General features: G+C 41.4%; 1 protein-coding gene across 9 annotated transcripts in view; it reads left to right on the forward strand.

Moving 5' to 3' along the window:
- The window catches only part of LOC140457835 (suppressor of tumorigenicity 7 protein homolog), a 208,248-nt gene that overhangs the window by 166,763 nt on the left and 29,209 nt on the right, over positions 1–12,276 (forward strand). For all 9 annotated transcript variants that reach the window (XR_011953371.1, XM_072551499.1, XM_072551502.1 and 6 more), the window contains 3 exons: positions 498–570; positions 8,093–8,195; positions 8,597–8,747. Coding sequence is in view for 8 of the 9 variants with exons in the window: in XM_072551499.1 (XP_072407600.1) it covers positions 498–570; positions 8,093–8,195; positions 8,597–8,747 (327 nt within the window). In the remaining variant the exon portion in view is untranslated. The remainder of the gene's footprint in view (positions 1–497; positions 571–8,092; positions 8,196–8,596; positions 8,748–12,276) is intronic.

Genomic DNA, 12,276 nt, shown 5'->3' on the forward strand with positions numbered 1-12,276 from the left:
GGTCCAATAATTTCTGAAGATCAGGTTTAAAACTGAAGTCTCTAAAGAGTTGGTGAATGTCTTATACTCACTGTGCAAAACTGAGAAGATGTTTTCTCATATGTATTCATGAAAAATCTTATTATCATTGGTGAAATATATTAAGAATGCAATTTGCAATCAAGTTGCATTTTTTTATACTTTTAAATTTTCCAGAACTCGACAAAACCAAACCCACCAATATAAAACCTGGCACAGTCATGTAAGGCAATCTAGGCGCTATGAATAGATGACAGCATGAACAATCTTGTCTATCATAGATTATTTATTGGATTCTATCTACATGGTGTGCTGAGTTTTGAGTCTGTTAAGAAGAAAGAACTTCCTTTCACAATGCAGCCTTAGCAGAAAAAAATGTTTTGTTGGAAGGTCATTCAACTGTTAAAAGAAGTAAGTGATTTGATTTTTGTGGTCTACTGAGATTGGTTAATTATGATATCTTCTCTCTTTTGTGACAGACATTAGCTTACCAAAGTCAGCAACAATATGTTACACGGCGGCACTACTTAAAGCAAGAGCAGTCTCTGACAAGTAGGTATTCTCTACCTGATTTATGAGTGTAATACCAAAAATGATATTTCTAATCAAAAGAGACTGAGACCGATAAAAATTCTATAGTATGATATCCCGACATGTAACACAGTAGAAAATTTATGCAAACAGTAGCCTTGGAGATCCAACGTGGTATTCATGGTGTGAGTCACTCTGGATGCCATATTGGCAAGAGTGTGTCCTTCAGAAGAATGCAGATCATGATGTCAGACAGCATATAATTTGATATCATTTTGGAGCTCCCTGCACAAGCTAAAGCAGTCTTATGATTATTCACATCTGAATAGGATTCAGCAGCAGGAAAGATCTGACACTAATGGTATTTATAGGTGTCATGACTTTCTCTGATTAATTGCTAATTAATACTAGCTTTTGCGATACTTACACAAGTATTTGGTGCTTTTTCGAGTTATTTAAAATGACTAAAATATGCAGTGAGCGGTGCGGTACATTGTAAAGGCACCTGCTCAAAGCACTTGCTGACAGACATTCCACTGCAAACAGCGTCACAGAGAATGAACAGTGGGCACACAGAACAGGAAAAGCTGCTTGAAGAAGGAGGGTAAGAAGAGCTCTTGACAATACGTCACATCTGCCCAGGATGTCCAGGGAGCAAATCTTGTACCTGAAGCTCAGCGAGGAATGATATAGAAAATGTCCATGCATCTTTAATAAAATCTGACATCTGCTGCAGCCACAACTGTAATCATAATGGAGGGCAGGAATTACATTGGCAATATGGCTACAATGACAGTGACTGATTGAGAACTTGTATACATCAGGATTTGGAAGTGCTTGTGTTGGACTGGGGTCTACAAACTTTACAAATCACACAACACCAGCTTTTGGTCCAACCGGTTTATTTGGAAGCACCTGATGAAGGAGCAGCGCTCTGAAAGCTAGTGCTTCCACGTAAACATGTTGGACTATGGCCTGGTGTTTTGTGATTTTTAACTTTGTTTACATCAGATCCTTCTAGACTTGTGCTGGAGGCATTAAAAAACATTTTGCAGTTTTTTTCACCCACAGTTTAATAGGGGCATTGCTAATGCTCTTCAAAAAGAACAGTTGACTGCATTTCATTGTCTCTTGCCAGAGAGCAGCAGATATGAGCAACATGTAACTTTCCCTTGACAATGAATGCCAACTCTGAGCTATACCTGACCCAGAAGGGATTCCATTGACTAATGGATCTGCCACTAGAGTTGGTGCAGTTCGGTGTTCATTATACTGACAGTTGTAGTAAAGTTGTCATTCTGTGGCAGTTTGCTGCTTTATCAGTGTTTGAGCCACTACAACAGCAGATCACAGAGCTAAGCACTTGGATGCCTGTATCACACACGCATGCATAGCAAGTATATGATGAGAGCTATGCTGCAGCATTAAATGCAACAGAGAAGAATCTTGGTCTGTTGAAATGATTCTCCTGCCGAGACTGCTCTGGAGGTATCTGGTAGGACTTGGAACATTGAGTGTCAATATCATTGGACATCTGCCACTTCTACACAAACCCAGTCATAATGAGAGCACAGTCATTGATACTAGTTATATGGTGAGCAGGTGAAGAAAGAGGAAGAGAGGAAGCAACCCAGACAGCCCAGTTCTGACTCTGTGGTTCAGGATGGACTTATTCAACTGCAATAGAAAGAAATGAGCCCCCAATTCTCCATTTCCTCGAACATAAGAACTAGGAGCAGGAGTAGGTCATCCGGCCCTTCGGGCCTGCTCCGCCACTCAATAAGATCATGGCTAATCTTTTCATGGCTCAGCTGCACTTACCTGCATTTTCACCATATCCCTTAATTCTTTTATTTTTCAAAAACGTGTCTACCTTAGCTTCAAAAGTGATTACTGAAGTAACATCAACTACTGCCCTGGGCAAGGAATTCCATAGATTAACAACCCTCTGAGTGAAGAAGTTCCTTCTCAGTTCAGTTCTAAACCTGCTTCCTCCAATCCTGAGGCCATGCCCTCTTGTCCTAGTCTCACCTACCAATGGAATTATCCTATCTATTTCTATTTTATCAATTCCCTTCATAATTTTATATGTTTTTATTAGATCCGCCCTCATTCTTCTGAATTCCAATGAATATAATCCCAGTCTACTCAGCCTCTCCTCATAAACCAACCCCCCTCAACTCCGGAATCAACTAAGTGAATCTCCATTGCATCCCTCCAGTGCCAGTACATCCTTTCTTAAGTAAGGAGACCAGATCTGCACACAGTACTTCAGGTGTGGTCTCACCAGCACCCTTGTACAGCTTTAACATTACCTTTTTGCTTTTAAACTCAACTCCTTTAGCAATGAAGGACAAAATTCAATTTGCCTTCCTAATTACTTGTTGTACCTGCAGACCAACCTTCTGTGATTCATGTACAAGGATACCCAGGTCCCTCTGCAAATCAGTACGCCTCAACTTTTTATCATTCAAATAATAATCTATTTTGCTGTTACTCCTACCAAAATGTATGACTTCACATTTACTAACATTGTATTCCATCTGCCAGACCTTTGCCCACTCACTCAGTGTATCTACGTTCCTCTGCAAAGTTTCACAATCCTCTGCACATTTTGGTCTACCACTCATCTTAGTGTCAGTGGCAAATTTTGACATCGTACACATGGTCCCCAACTCCAAATCATCGATATAATTTGTAAATAATTGTGGACCCAACACCGATCCCTGAGGGAACCATTTCATAGTCAAGATATTCAGTATTCGAACAGCAATACTTCCACATCTTGCCTTCCCTCTGTCACTAACCATAACCACTTAGCCACCATGTAATAATAACAATAATGTCATTTATTTAAGAAATACCTTTATAACCCAAATGCTGAATTGCAGTGCAATCTACATTGCTCAATTTATAGGCTAATTAATCAGGTTAAAATATGGAAATATGTAACAATCAATAGGGAATGAGGCAGAGTCCAGTACCTCAAATGAAATAAATCAAACCTTAACATAACTTTGAACAATATAAAAAAATTCATTAGTCAAAAAATCCAATATTGTATACAAATGTCAATTAATCACACTAATGTATTCCTTTAGTGTCTTCTAGAGCTCTTACACTGTGCAATCCCAGTGGGTCTAGCGATTACACTAACTTGGTATTTATTACAGCAATCTGGGCTGACTGGATGGCAGCAAAAGCAAGGTCATAGGCAGTGGTGAAAAAAAACAACTGCTGTTGTCCAGAGAATGGACCATGCGATTAGAACCACATCCTCATATTTAGGTACTTCAGTCCTCGCAATCTATTGAAAGATAAGTTCTAGATTGCTGTGATTCTCTCAAGCCCCTTTAAGCACTGGTGTCTGCAGCCTTGTTGCTAAGAGACAGAACGTGTACAGAGAAAGCTGAGCTGACATCACTGAAATGTGCATTTCTACAGCAGCATCCAGATGTTGGGTAGCCTCTGATTGTTTTGCAATGGAAACGTGAGAGGTTAGTCATCCCAGGCTGCATCGTGATGGGATCACACACGTACTAATGGAGATAGTAAGGACTGCACATGCTGGAAGCCAGACTCAATTGATGTTACACTGGAAAAGCACAGCAGATCAGACAGCATCCAAGGAGAGGGGAAGTCAACGTGTCCTGATGAAGGGTTTGGCCCTAAACATTGACTTTCCTGCTCCTCAGATCCTGTCTGACCTGTTGTGCTTTTGCAGCTCCACATCTTTTGACATGTACTAATGGAGTTGATCACCACTTTCATACTGGAATGAATTGACTTCAAACTGTGGGTGAAATTTGGGTAAAGTTGAAGCTAGATTCCATAGTGACATTATATGCAGACTTCCTGAACAGCCTTGCAATGCTCCAAGCATTGCATTATGCACAATTAGTGGCCTTTTTTGTTGTCCACCTTATCAGAATCCTCAGTACATCCTCTCTCTGGTGAGTTGCCATTTGCACTATCCTGCCACTGGTCGGGACTGTAGGCCATTTGTCAATAAGTATGTCAGTGGAAAAGTACAGCAGGTCATGCAGCAACTGCGGAGCAGGAGAGTTGACATTTCGGGCGTAAGCCATTCATCAGGAATGTAGGGGGTGGACCTAATGAAGGAGTCACTGAGGGAATGGTCTCTGTGGAATGCTGAAAGGAGTAGGGAGAGAAATATATCTCTGATGGTGGAGTCTGACTGTAGGTGGCAGAAATGACAGAGGACGATGTGTTATATCTGGAGAATGGTGGGGTGGAAGGTGAGGACCAGGGGAATTCCATCCTTGTTGTGGTTGGAGGGATGGGCTTCAAGAGTGTAAGTGTGGGAAGTGGAGGACATGCGCTGGAGGGCATTGTTGACCAAATGGAGAAGAAGTTGCAATCCTTGAAGTAGAAGACCATTTCGGATGTTCTGGAGTGGAATTGGTCCTCCTGAGAGCAGATATGGCACAGGCGGAGGAATTGGAAGTAAGGGGTAGCATTTTTACAGAGGGGGCTGGGAGGAAGAGTAGTCCAGGTAGCTGTGGGAGTCAGTGGGTTTGAAGTAGATGTCAATGTTGAGTTGGTCACCGGAAATGGAGGTGGAGATAGAGAGCTCCAGGAAGGGGAGGGAAGTGTCTGAGGTAGTTCAGGTGAACTTGAGATCGGGGTGGAAGGTGTTTGTGAAGTTGATGAACTGTTCAACCTCCTCGTGGGAGCACAAGGTGGCATCGATACAATCAATGTAGAAGAGGAAGAGGTGGGGTTGGTGCCAGTTTAACTGCGGAAAATGGACTGTTCCACGTAACCGATGAAGAGGCAGCGATAGCTGGGGCCTATATAGGTGCCGATAGCTATCCCTTTGGTCTGAAGGATGTGGGAGGTTTCCCAGGAGAAGTCGTTGATAGTGAGAACCAGTTCACCCAATTGAATGAGTACGTCGGTGGAGGGGTACTGGTTGGGTCGGTGGGAGAGGAAGAAACGTCATGGTGGATGGACATTTACAGGGACTGGATGTCCATGGTGAAGATGAGGTGTCGCGGGTAGGGAAATGAAAGTCTTGGAGGAGGTGGAGGGTGTAGGTGGTGTCCCGAATGTATGCGGGGAGTTCCTGGACCCAGGGGGACAGGACGGTGTCACGTTATGAGGAGATAAGTTCGGTGGGGGCAGGACCAGACGGAGACGATGGGTTGACTGGGGCAGTCAGGTTTGTGGATTTGTGTTTGGTGTATCACCAAATGAATGTCCCATCTGTATCCAGTCATCTCAAATGCACATAGTTTCAACTTCTGAGTTGGTGGCTGGGTGTGTAAGAGTGAGCAACAGTGCTTCCTTAATATTGCAGTTCTCTTACTCTTCTGGCCTGTTGCTGTCCCACCACTCTCTGGTCAGTTTGTACTTCTTTGGTTTCTTCAAAGAGAAAGTCACAAGACAAGGATTGTGTTGAGGAGATGGGAGAAAGTGGGAGAAGCATACTGTCATCATATCAGCTTGTAAATCAGAAATTGAGTGTGAAGTTGGTGAAATGTTGGTGTTATACTGCAGACAGATGGGGAGGATAAAATTGGAACCTAACTTGTAAACACATTATAAGCTTCTATTTACAGAAATGTACACAAAAACATCCACATCTAACCTGACGTAAATGGTCATACCTGGACAAGGTTAAACATTCAGTTCACATACAGGGAATAATAGAGGATTTTTATGAGTAAAATGTCATCTTCCGTTGTTTCAGTTCAGCAATTGGCCATAGTTTTGTCACCTGCTGATGTAATGATGGCCACTACTGCTCCCTCTGTGGGGATAATCTCATGTGTCTCTCCCTGTCTGGTTAGATTCTGCTGCCTCTGGCTGTGTATCACCTTGTCCTGGAAAAGACGGGAAAGGCAGTCAGTGAGGTGCAGTCTGTTTGGGTGAAGGAGCCAATGTATGCAGGCTGTGCGATGTGGATATGAGGGTTGTGACAGCCCAAAGAGATGAGCTGAAACTGTAAATGTGATGTACAAGTCATGATTGACAGAGCTTGTTGGTAAGTGAGTGATGGGTATAGGCAATATCAGAGGCACATGGTGGAATTTTTGGAATGTGACATTTAAAAATGAAACTAATTACTTTTGTGACTCTGTTGAACCAGAATCACAGTTGTTGACTGCTGGAACTGACCACTACAAATTTGTTGGGCCAAAGGGCCTATTTCAATACTATGGGGCATCTAACCTAGCCTAATCTAACTGCCTGCATTGAAAAGGTTTTTGTGGAATACCTTCTCGTCCCCTGCTGGAAGAATACATCTCTCCTTCTCTGCATTTCTTTGACCAAAGCCTTCAGTTTACCATGTGAAGACCTTGCAACCTACTCTTTCACACATTGCCAAGAGTGTAGTACTATTGGAGCATACCAAAGTGTTTCCCCAGCACCTCCAACCAACAGCAATGGAAGCTTATCTTTGTGACAGTCTGAACTTTAAATGCTCTGGCACCCCAACATTTTGGTGCTCCACCAATATATGTTCAATTCACGTGTCTTTCCAGGATCAGAATGAGTTCTAGAGTTGCTTTCAGAGCGTTCTCCAGTGCCTCCCCTTTGAGGGATGCAAGGTGACTTGAGCTGACGCTAACCTCACATGATTTGGGACCCCTGCTGAGGTTTGTATCCACTCAGCTGCACACTACTGTCATGTTAGTGACCATGCGACCTGCATCAGAAGCAACAAGCTTTGATGTTCCACATTACAATCTCGTATCTGGTTTCAAAATTAAGCGCTGTTAACTCATTATATATTGAGCTCATGGCATGAAGTTTGAGTTTGCAGGTGAGATTGCATCCCATTAGTATCTCTTACGTTTCTATTTTTTACTCTACACTTAAACCATCTAACAGATTAACAATTCAAATGGTGACCTTCCCTCAAAGTTGATCAAGACCAAATACTCCCCTTTTCGAACAGAATAAAACAAAGCAAGAGAGAATAACAAAAACAAAGCCACAGTTTATGGAAAGGAAAGATAAATAAGCTCTTGAGCAGGCAACTATTTGCCAACTGTACTTAAACTATTATTATTCTCCTTTAGGTGTCAAGTTTCTCTTTATAGATCTTTCGGCTTCTGTGAGGTTTGAGTAATACCAGATGGTGCAATGAGATGTATAGGATCCATGTCTTGATTATTAGGTTTCCTGTGTGTCACCTTGTATGGTCATCACTAGTTAAGATTAGATTACTTACGGTGTGGAAACAGGCCCTTCGGCCCAACAAGTCCACACCGACCCGCCGAAGCGCAACCCACCCAGACCCATTCCCCTACATTTATCCTAACACTACAGGCAATTTAGCATGGCCAATTCACCTGACCTGCACATTTTTGGACTGTGGGAGGAAACCGGAGCACCCGGAGGAAACCCACGCAGACACGGGGAGAATGTGCAAACTCCACACAGGCGGGAATTGAACCCGGGTCTCTGGCGCTGTGAGGCAACAGTGCTAACCACTGTGCCACCGTGCCGCCCAAACAGTCATGTGGTCTCAGAAAATAAATTGGGGTGAACGGTTTTGTTGTTGTTTTAGGTTTTCACCAGAGGCTGCCTCAAGGCGAGGGCTGAGTACTGCAGAGATGAATGCTGTCGAAGCAATACACAGGGCAGTAGAGTTTAACCCACATGTACCTAAGGTGAGTGGTTTTTCTCTTTGCAATTCATTTGCAAGCCAATAGCTTTGTTTGGTTGTAATGATCGAATGTAATGTTAGCTTCAGAGATAATTGGCTTTCAATCTCTTACAATGTGTTAGCGGTGAAGGTACTACAATCATTGCTAATTAACAGAGAATTGGAAGATAATGGAGGAAATATCTGTGACCGACAACATGTTTGCCTAAAACTAACAGTTTGATTAATTCTAAAATGTATTTATTGAACAGTGATGCTGACTAATTAGTCAATGGACTATTTAGTCAATTACAAGAGGAATATTATTTCGAGTGAAATATGTTAAGTATTTGAAAAAATAATCACTCTTATTTACGGTCCATGGTCTTCTAACTGTGTCCTTTTAAATTGTTGTTTTATTTTTAGTATTTATTAGAAATGAAAAGTTTAATACTTCCACCAGAACATATTTTGAAGAGAGGAGACAGTGAAGCAATAGCATATGCATTTTTCCATCTTCAACACTGGAAACGGGTAGAAGGAGCTCTCAACCTATTACATTGTACCTGGGAGGGAAGTAAGTACCTTCTGGACATTAGCTATCTAAATTATGTAGACCCACTGCTTTGTACTTCATTTGTTTTTTGATAGCTTCCTTTCCTAGTAATATTGCTGTAGATGTTTTCAGTGTCCTGAAAACTGACACCAGTCTGGAATCAATATTAATTATGATGTTCTTATTGAAATTACATTCTCCAATGTATCAACCTGAAACTGTTGAGCAAAGTAGATTGGAAATTAATTACTGCTTTGGAAAACCATGCTCAGTGCTTTTCAGTCCTTTCGGACTTAGCAACGTACTTTACAGCTAATGTGATAATATTGAAGTCGTTTTTGTGACACGGGACAGCTGCAGTTAATTTTCACACTGTAAGATTTCACAAACATTAACAAAATAGTAGCAGAGAATCTTTTTTTTTAGTGTCATTGATGGCCAGGTAGGTATCAGCCAAGACACCTGATGGAATTTACCTGCTCGTTTTCGGAGTATCGCCACAGAATCTTTTACATCCTCCTGACAGGGTAGAAGGGGTCTTACTTTGCATCTCATGAAAGGCAGCAATGCCTCCTTGGTACTTAACTCTCTGGAGTGGAATTTAATCCACACTTTTAAAAATTTGTTTGTAGGACATGAGCACTGCTGGGTGGCCAACATTTATTGCTTGTACCTAGCTGCCCTTGAACCGACTGACTTGCTAAGCCAATTCAGAGAGCAGTTCAGATTCAAGCGCATTACTGTGTGTCTGGAGTCATATTTAGGCCAGACCTGGTGAGGATGGCAGATTTCCCTCCTTAATGGGCCTAGTGAACCAGATGGGTTCATCCAACAATTGGCAGTAGTTTTAAGGTAGATTCTTAATTCTAGGTTTTCTTTTATTATTGAATTCAAATTCCATTATCTGCCATGGCAGAATTCAAACCTGGGTCCCCAGTGCATTAACTGAATTTCTGGATTAAACGTTTAGCGATAATACCACGAGGCCTTCCCTTTATGGCTCAAGTGTTACAGTCCTATCAAGAGTGACCTACAAAGTACTACACTGTGACCTTTGTATATTATTGCTGAAAATAATTCTTAGTATCTGTAACTCAACTTGCAGGACTAGATTTCAACTATTTCCTTTAAGTTGGCTAGGCTTTTGTTTACTTTGGAGATGAAATTGTTCTTAACTACAGTGTACAAAAAATGGGATTTCTTCTTTCTTACCCTTTTTTTCCTATTTTACTCAAAGTACTCACAGGACCCTAAAACAATTGCATTGATCGAGAATCTTGCTTTGTGGAGCTAAAAGAAATACAACTGACTGACCATTTGGGAAACATGATCAAAATGTCTGCTCAATTTGCTCAAAATGTCACTAAGCCAACATAAATGGTATGTTAGGGTTTGTCCCATATGAAATGCACTGTTTCTCCAGGAACTGGAAGAAGGAGGCAAATCTTGTAAAGCAAGATTTACAGATCCGAGGTTGCAGATTATAGTAGACGTTGGCAAGCATTTAAGTGATCTCCGCAAAGTAGAGGAATCATCTGTTTTGGCTCGGGGGACAGAAAGGTGGGGTTCTTGACGTGAGATCATTTATGTCATTGTCTACAAGGAACAATTAGAATTCTGTGCGGAAGGAGATGTCAGACTTGAAGAGAAGTGCAAAGGAGAGAAGTTAGAATGAAGATGAATAAATCTAGTGACTGACAACATTCAAAGTTAAAAATGTGCCACAAATTTGTTTTGCTGCTGTAGTATGTAAACCCCAAACACAAAATGCACTGAAAAGAGAAGCAATGGGCATGATTGAAAAAGAATATAGTATGATGTAGCAGAGAAAGATTGAAGTTGATTATATTTCATGTGTACCACTGCCTATTATAGTACACTCAAACATTCTTACACACCTTTCGTAGATCAATTACTTTATATTCAGGTGGGCACACTTAAGCCTGCAAAGCTGCTGCTGCCTAGATTGAGCAGATCAAATACTCCATTATTTAATTCTACTTTACCGAATTAAACTGAAAGCTCAAATGGGTAATGGGTTTTAACAAGTCAAAGTTTTCCCCCCTTTGAGAATGCTATCATATGTTGTGTGTATATTGTGTATGAAGCACAATTTGGAGGAGACACATGTTTCTGTGTAGAAATGTAATACTCTTTCGAGCCTCTTTGTGAGACTGATCTCAGGGAGCAGATATGAAATATTCAAAAGCAAGAATGTGCAGCAGTCACTTGCCTTCTTATACAATGTGTTTGTTACACCTACAATCCTTTTAACAACTCGTGCATTGTGATGAAGCAAGAATTGATTGTTCAGCTTGCTGCAGTTTGCAACATGCAGCATCTGTGTCCATGATGAAATAGAATATGGTGACAAACAGTTTTAACATCTCTCAGGAATGTCCTCACTAATGATGTCAAGATTTGAAGTCTCTAAGTCATGACTTGGTAACAATCTGTTTAAAGCAACATGTTCCACAGGAATTTAACTGGGGCAACTCAGAGAACTTAGTGCTTCGAGGACTCTACTTTCAGTGTGAATTAGCAGCACAGAGGGGTGTGTTTAACTTTCAACTTGCTCACAGTTTGTGTTTACTCCTTTCAGACAAGGGACAGGAAAAATCCATGAAAACATATCATATTTCAATCATGTTTTAGACAGGTAACCCATATTTATAGTACTGTAAGCTTAAGGATTTAAGGGTTTACAACTGGAGGCCATTGATTGATTAAGTACCTTAAGTGCATAGTTCAGAACTCTTGTGCCGTAGTGTTAGTGTCCCTAGCTCTGAGCTAGGAGACTTGGGTTCCAGTTCCACCTATCCTAGAGGTGTGTGATATCATCTCTAAGCACCTTGTTGATATTAAGATGGATCATGTGGTATAGTGTTAGTGCAGTGATATTCTGAACCGGAATGTCTAGGTTCAAGTCCAGAAACGTGCCTGGACAGGGTGATTTTTCTTCAGCTTAAAAAGGGATGAAATCTGGAATACTGAGTGTTCATTGGGAAGAAAGCAATCAACTCTAATTTTATTTTGTAGGTGATAGATGTCTTATTCCCTGCTTCTTTGTCTGGTGGTCTGATGTTTAACACAGTCACGGAAAATGATTGTTTAAAGGTGAAGATTGGAAACTAAAGAGTATTTGTCAGACAGAAATTATATGCAGAGTTACTTTTCCCAAGAACTGTTGAACATGTGTGTAAATTGTCAGGGTATGATGACCCACTGATGTCCTGAGAAAGTGAGGACTGCAGATGCTGGAGATCAGAGTTGAGAGTGTGGTGCCGGAAAAGCACAGCAGGTCAGGCAGCATCCAACAAGCAGGAGAATCAACGTTTTAGGCGTAAACCTTTCCTGGTGAAGGGCTTATGCCTGAAATGTTGATTCTCCTGCTCCTCAGATGCTGCCTGACCTGCCGTGCTCTTCCGACCCACTGATATTTCCTGAATCCAAGCCTTATGATGAGAAAAATGAAGTAGGTGTGTGGGCGTGAGTTTTCCCCTTACCAGGGAGAAGGCAAGGCATGCTCTCTAACAAAAGAAAAATCAGA

Source organism: Chiloscyllium punctatum, chromosome 32 (genome assembly GCF_047496795.1).
Source record: "Chiloscyllium punctatum isolate Juve2018m chromosome 32, sChiPun1.3, whole genome shotgun sequence".
NCBI lineage: Eukaryota > Metazoa > Chordata > Chondrichthyes > Orectolobiformes > Hemiscylliidae > Chiloscyllium > Chiloscyllium punctatum.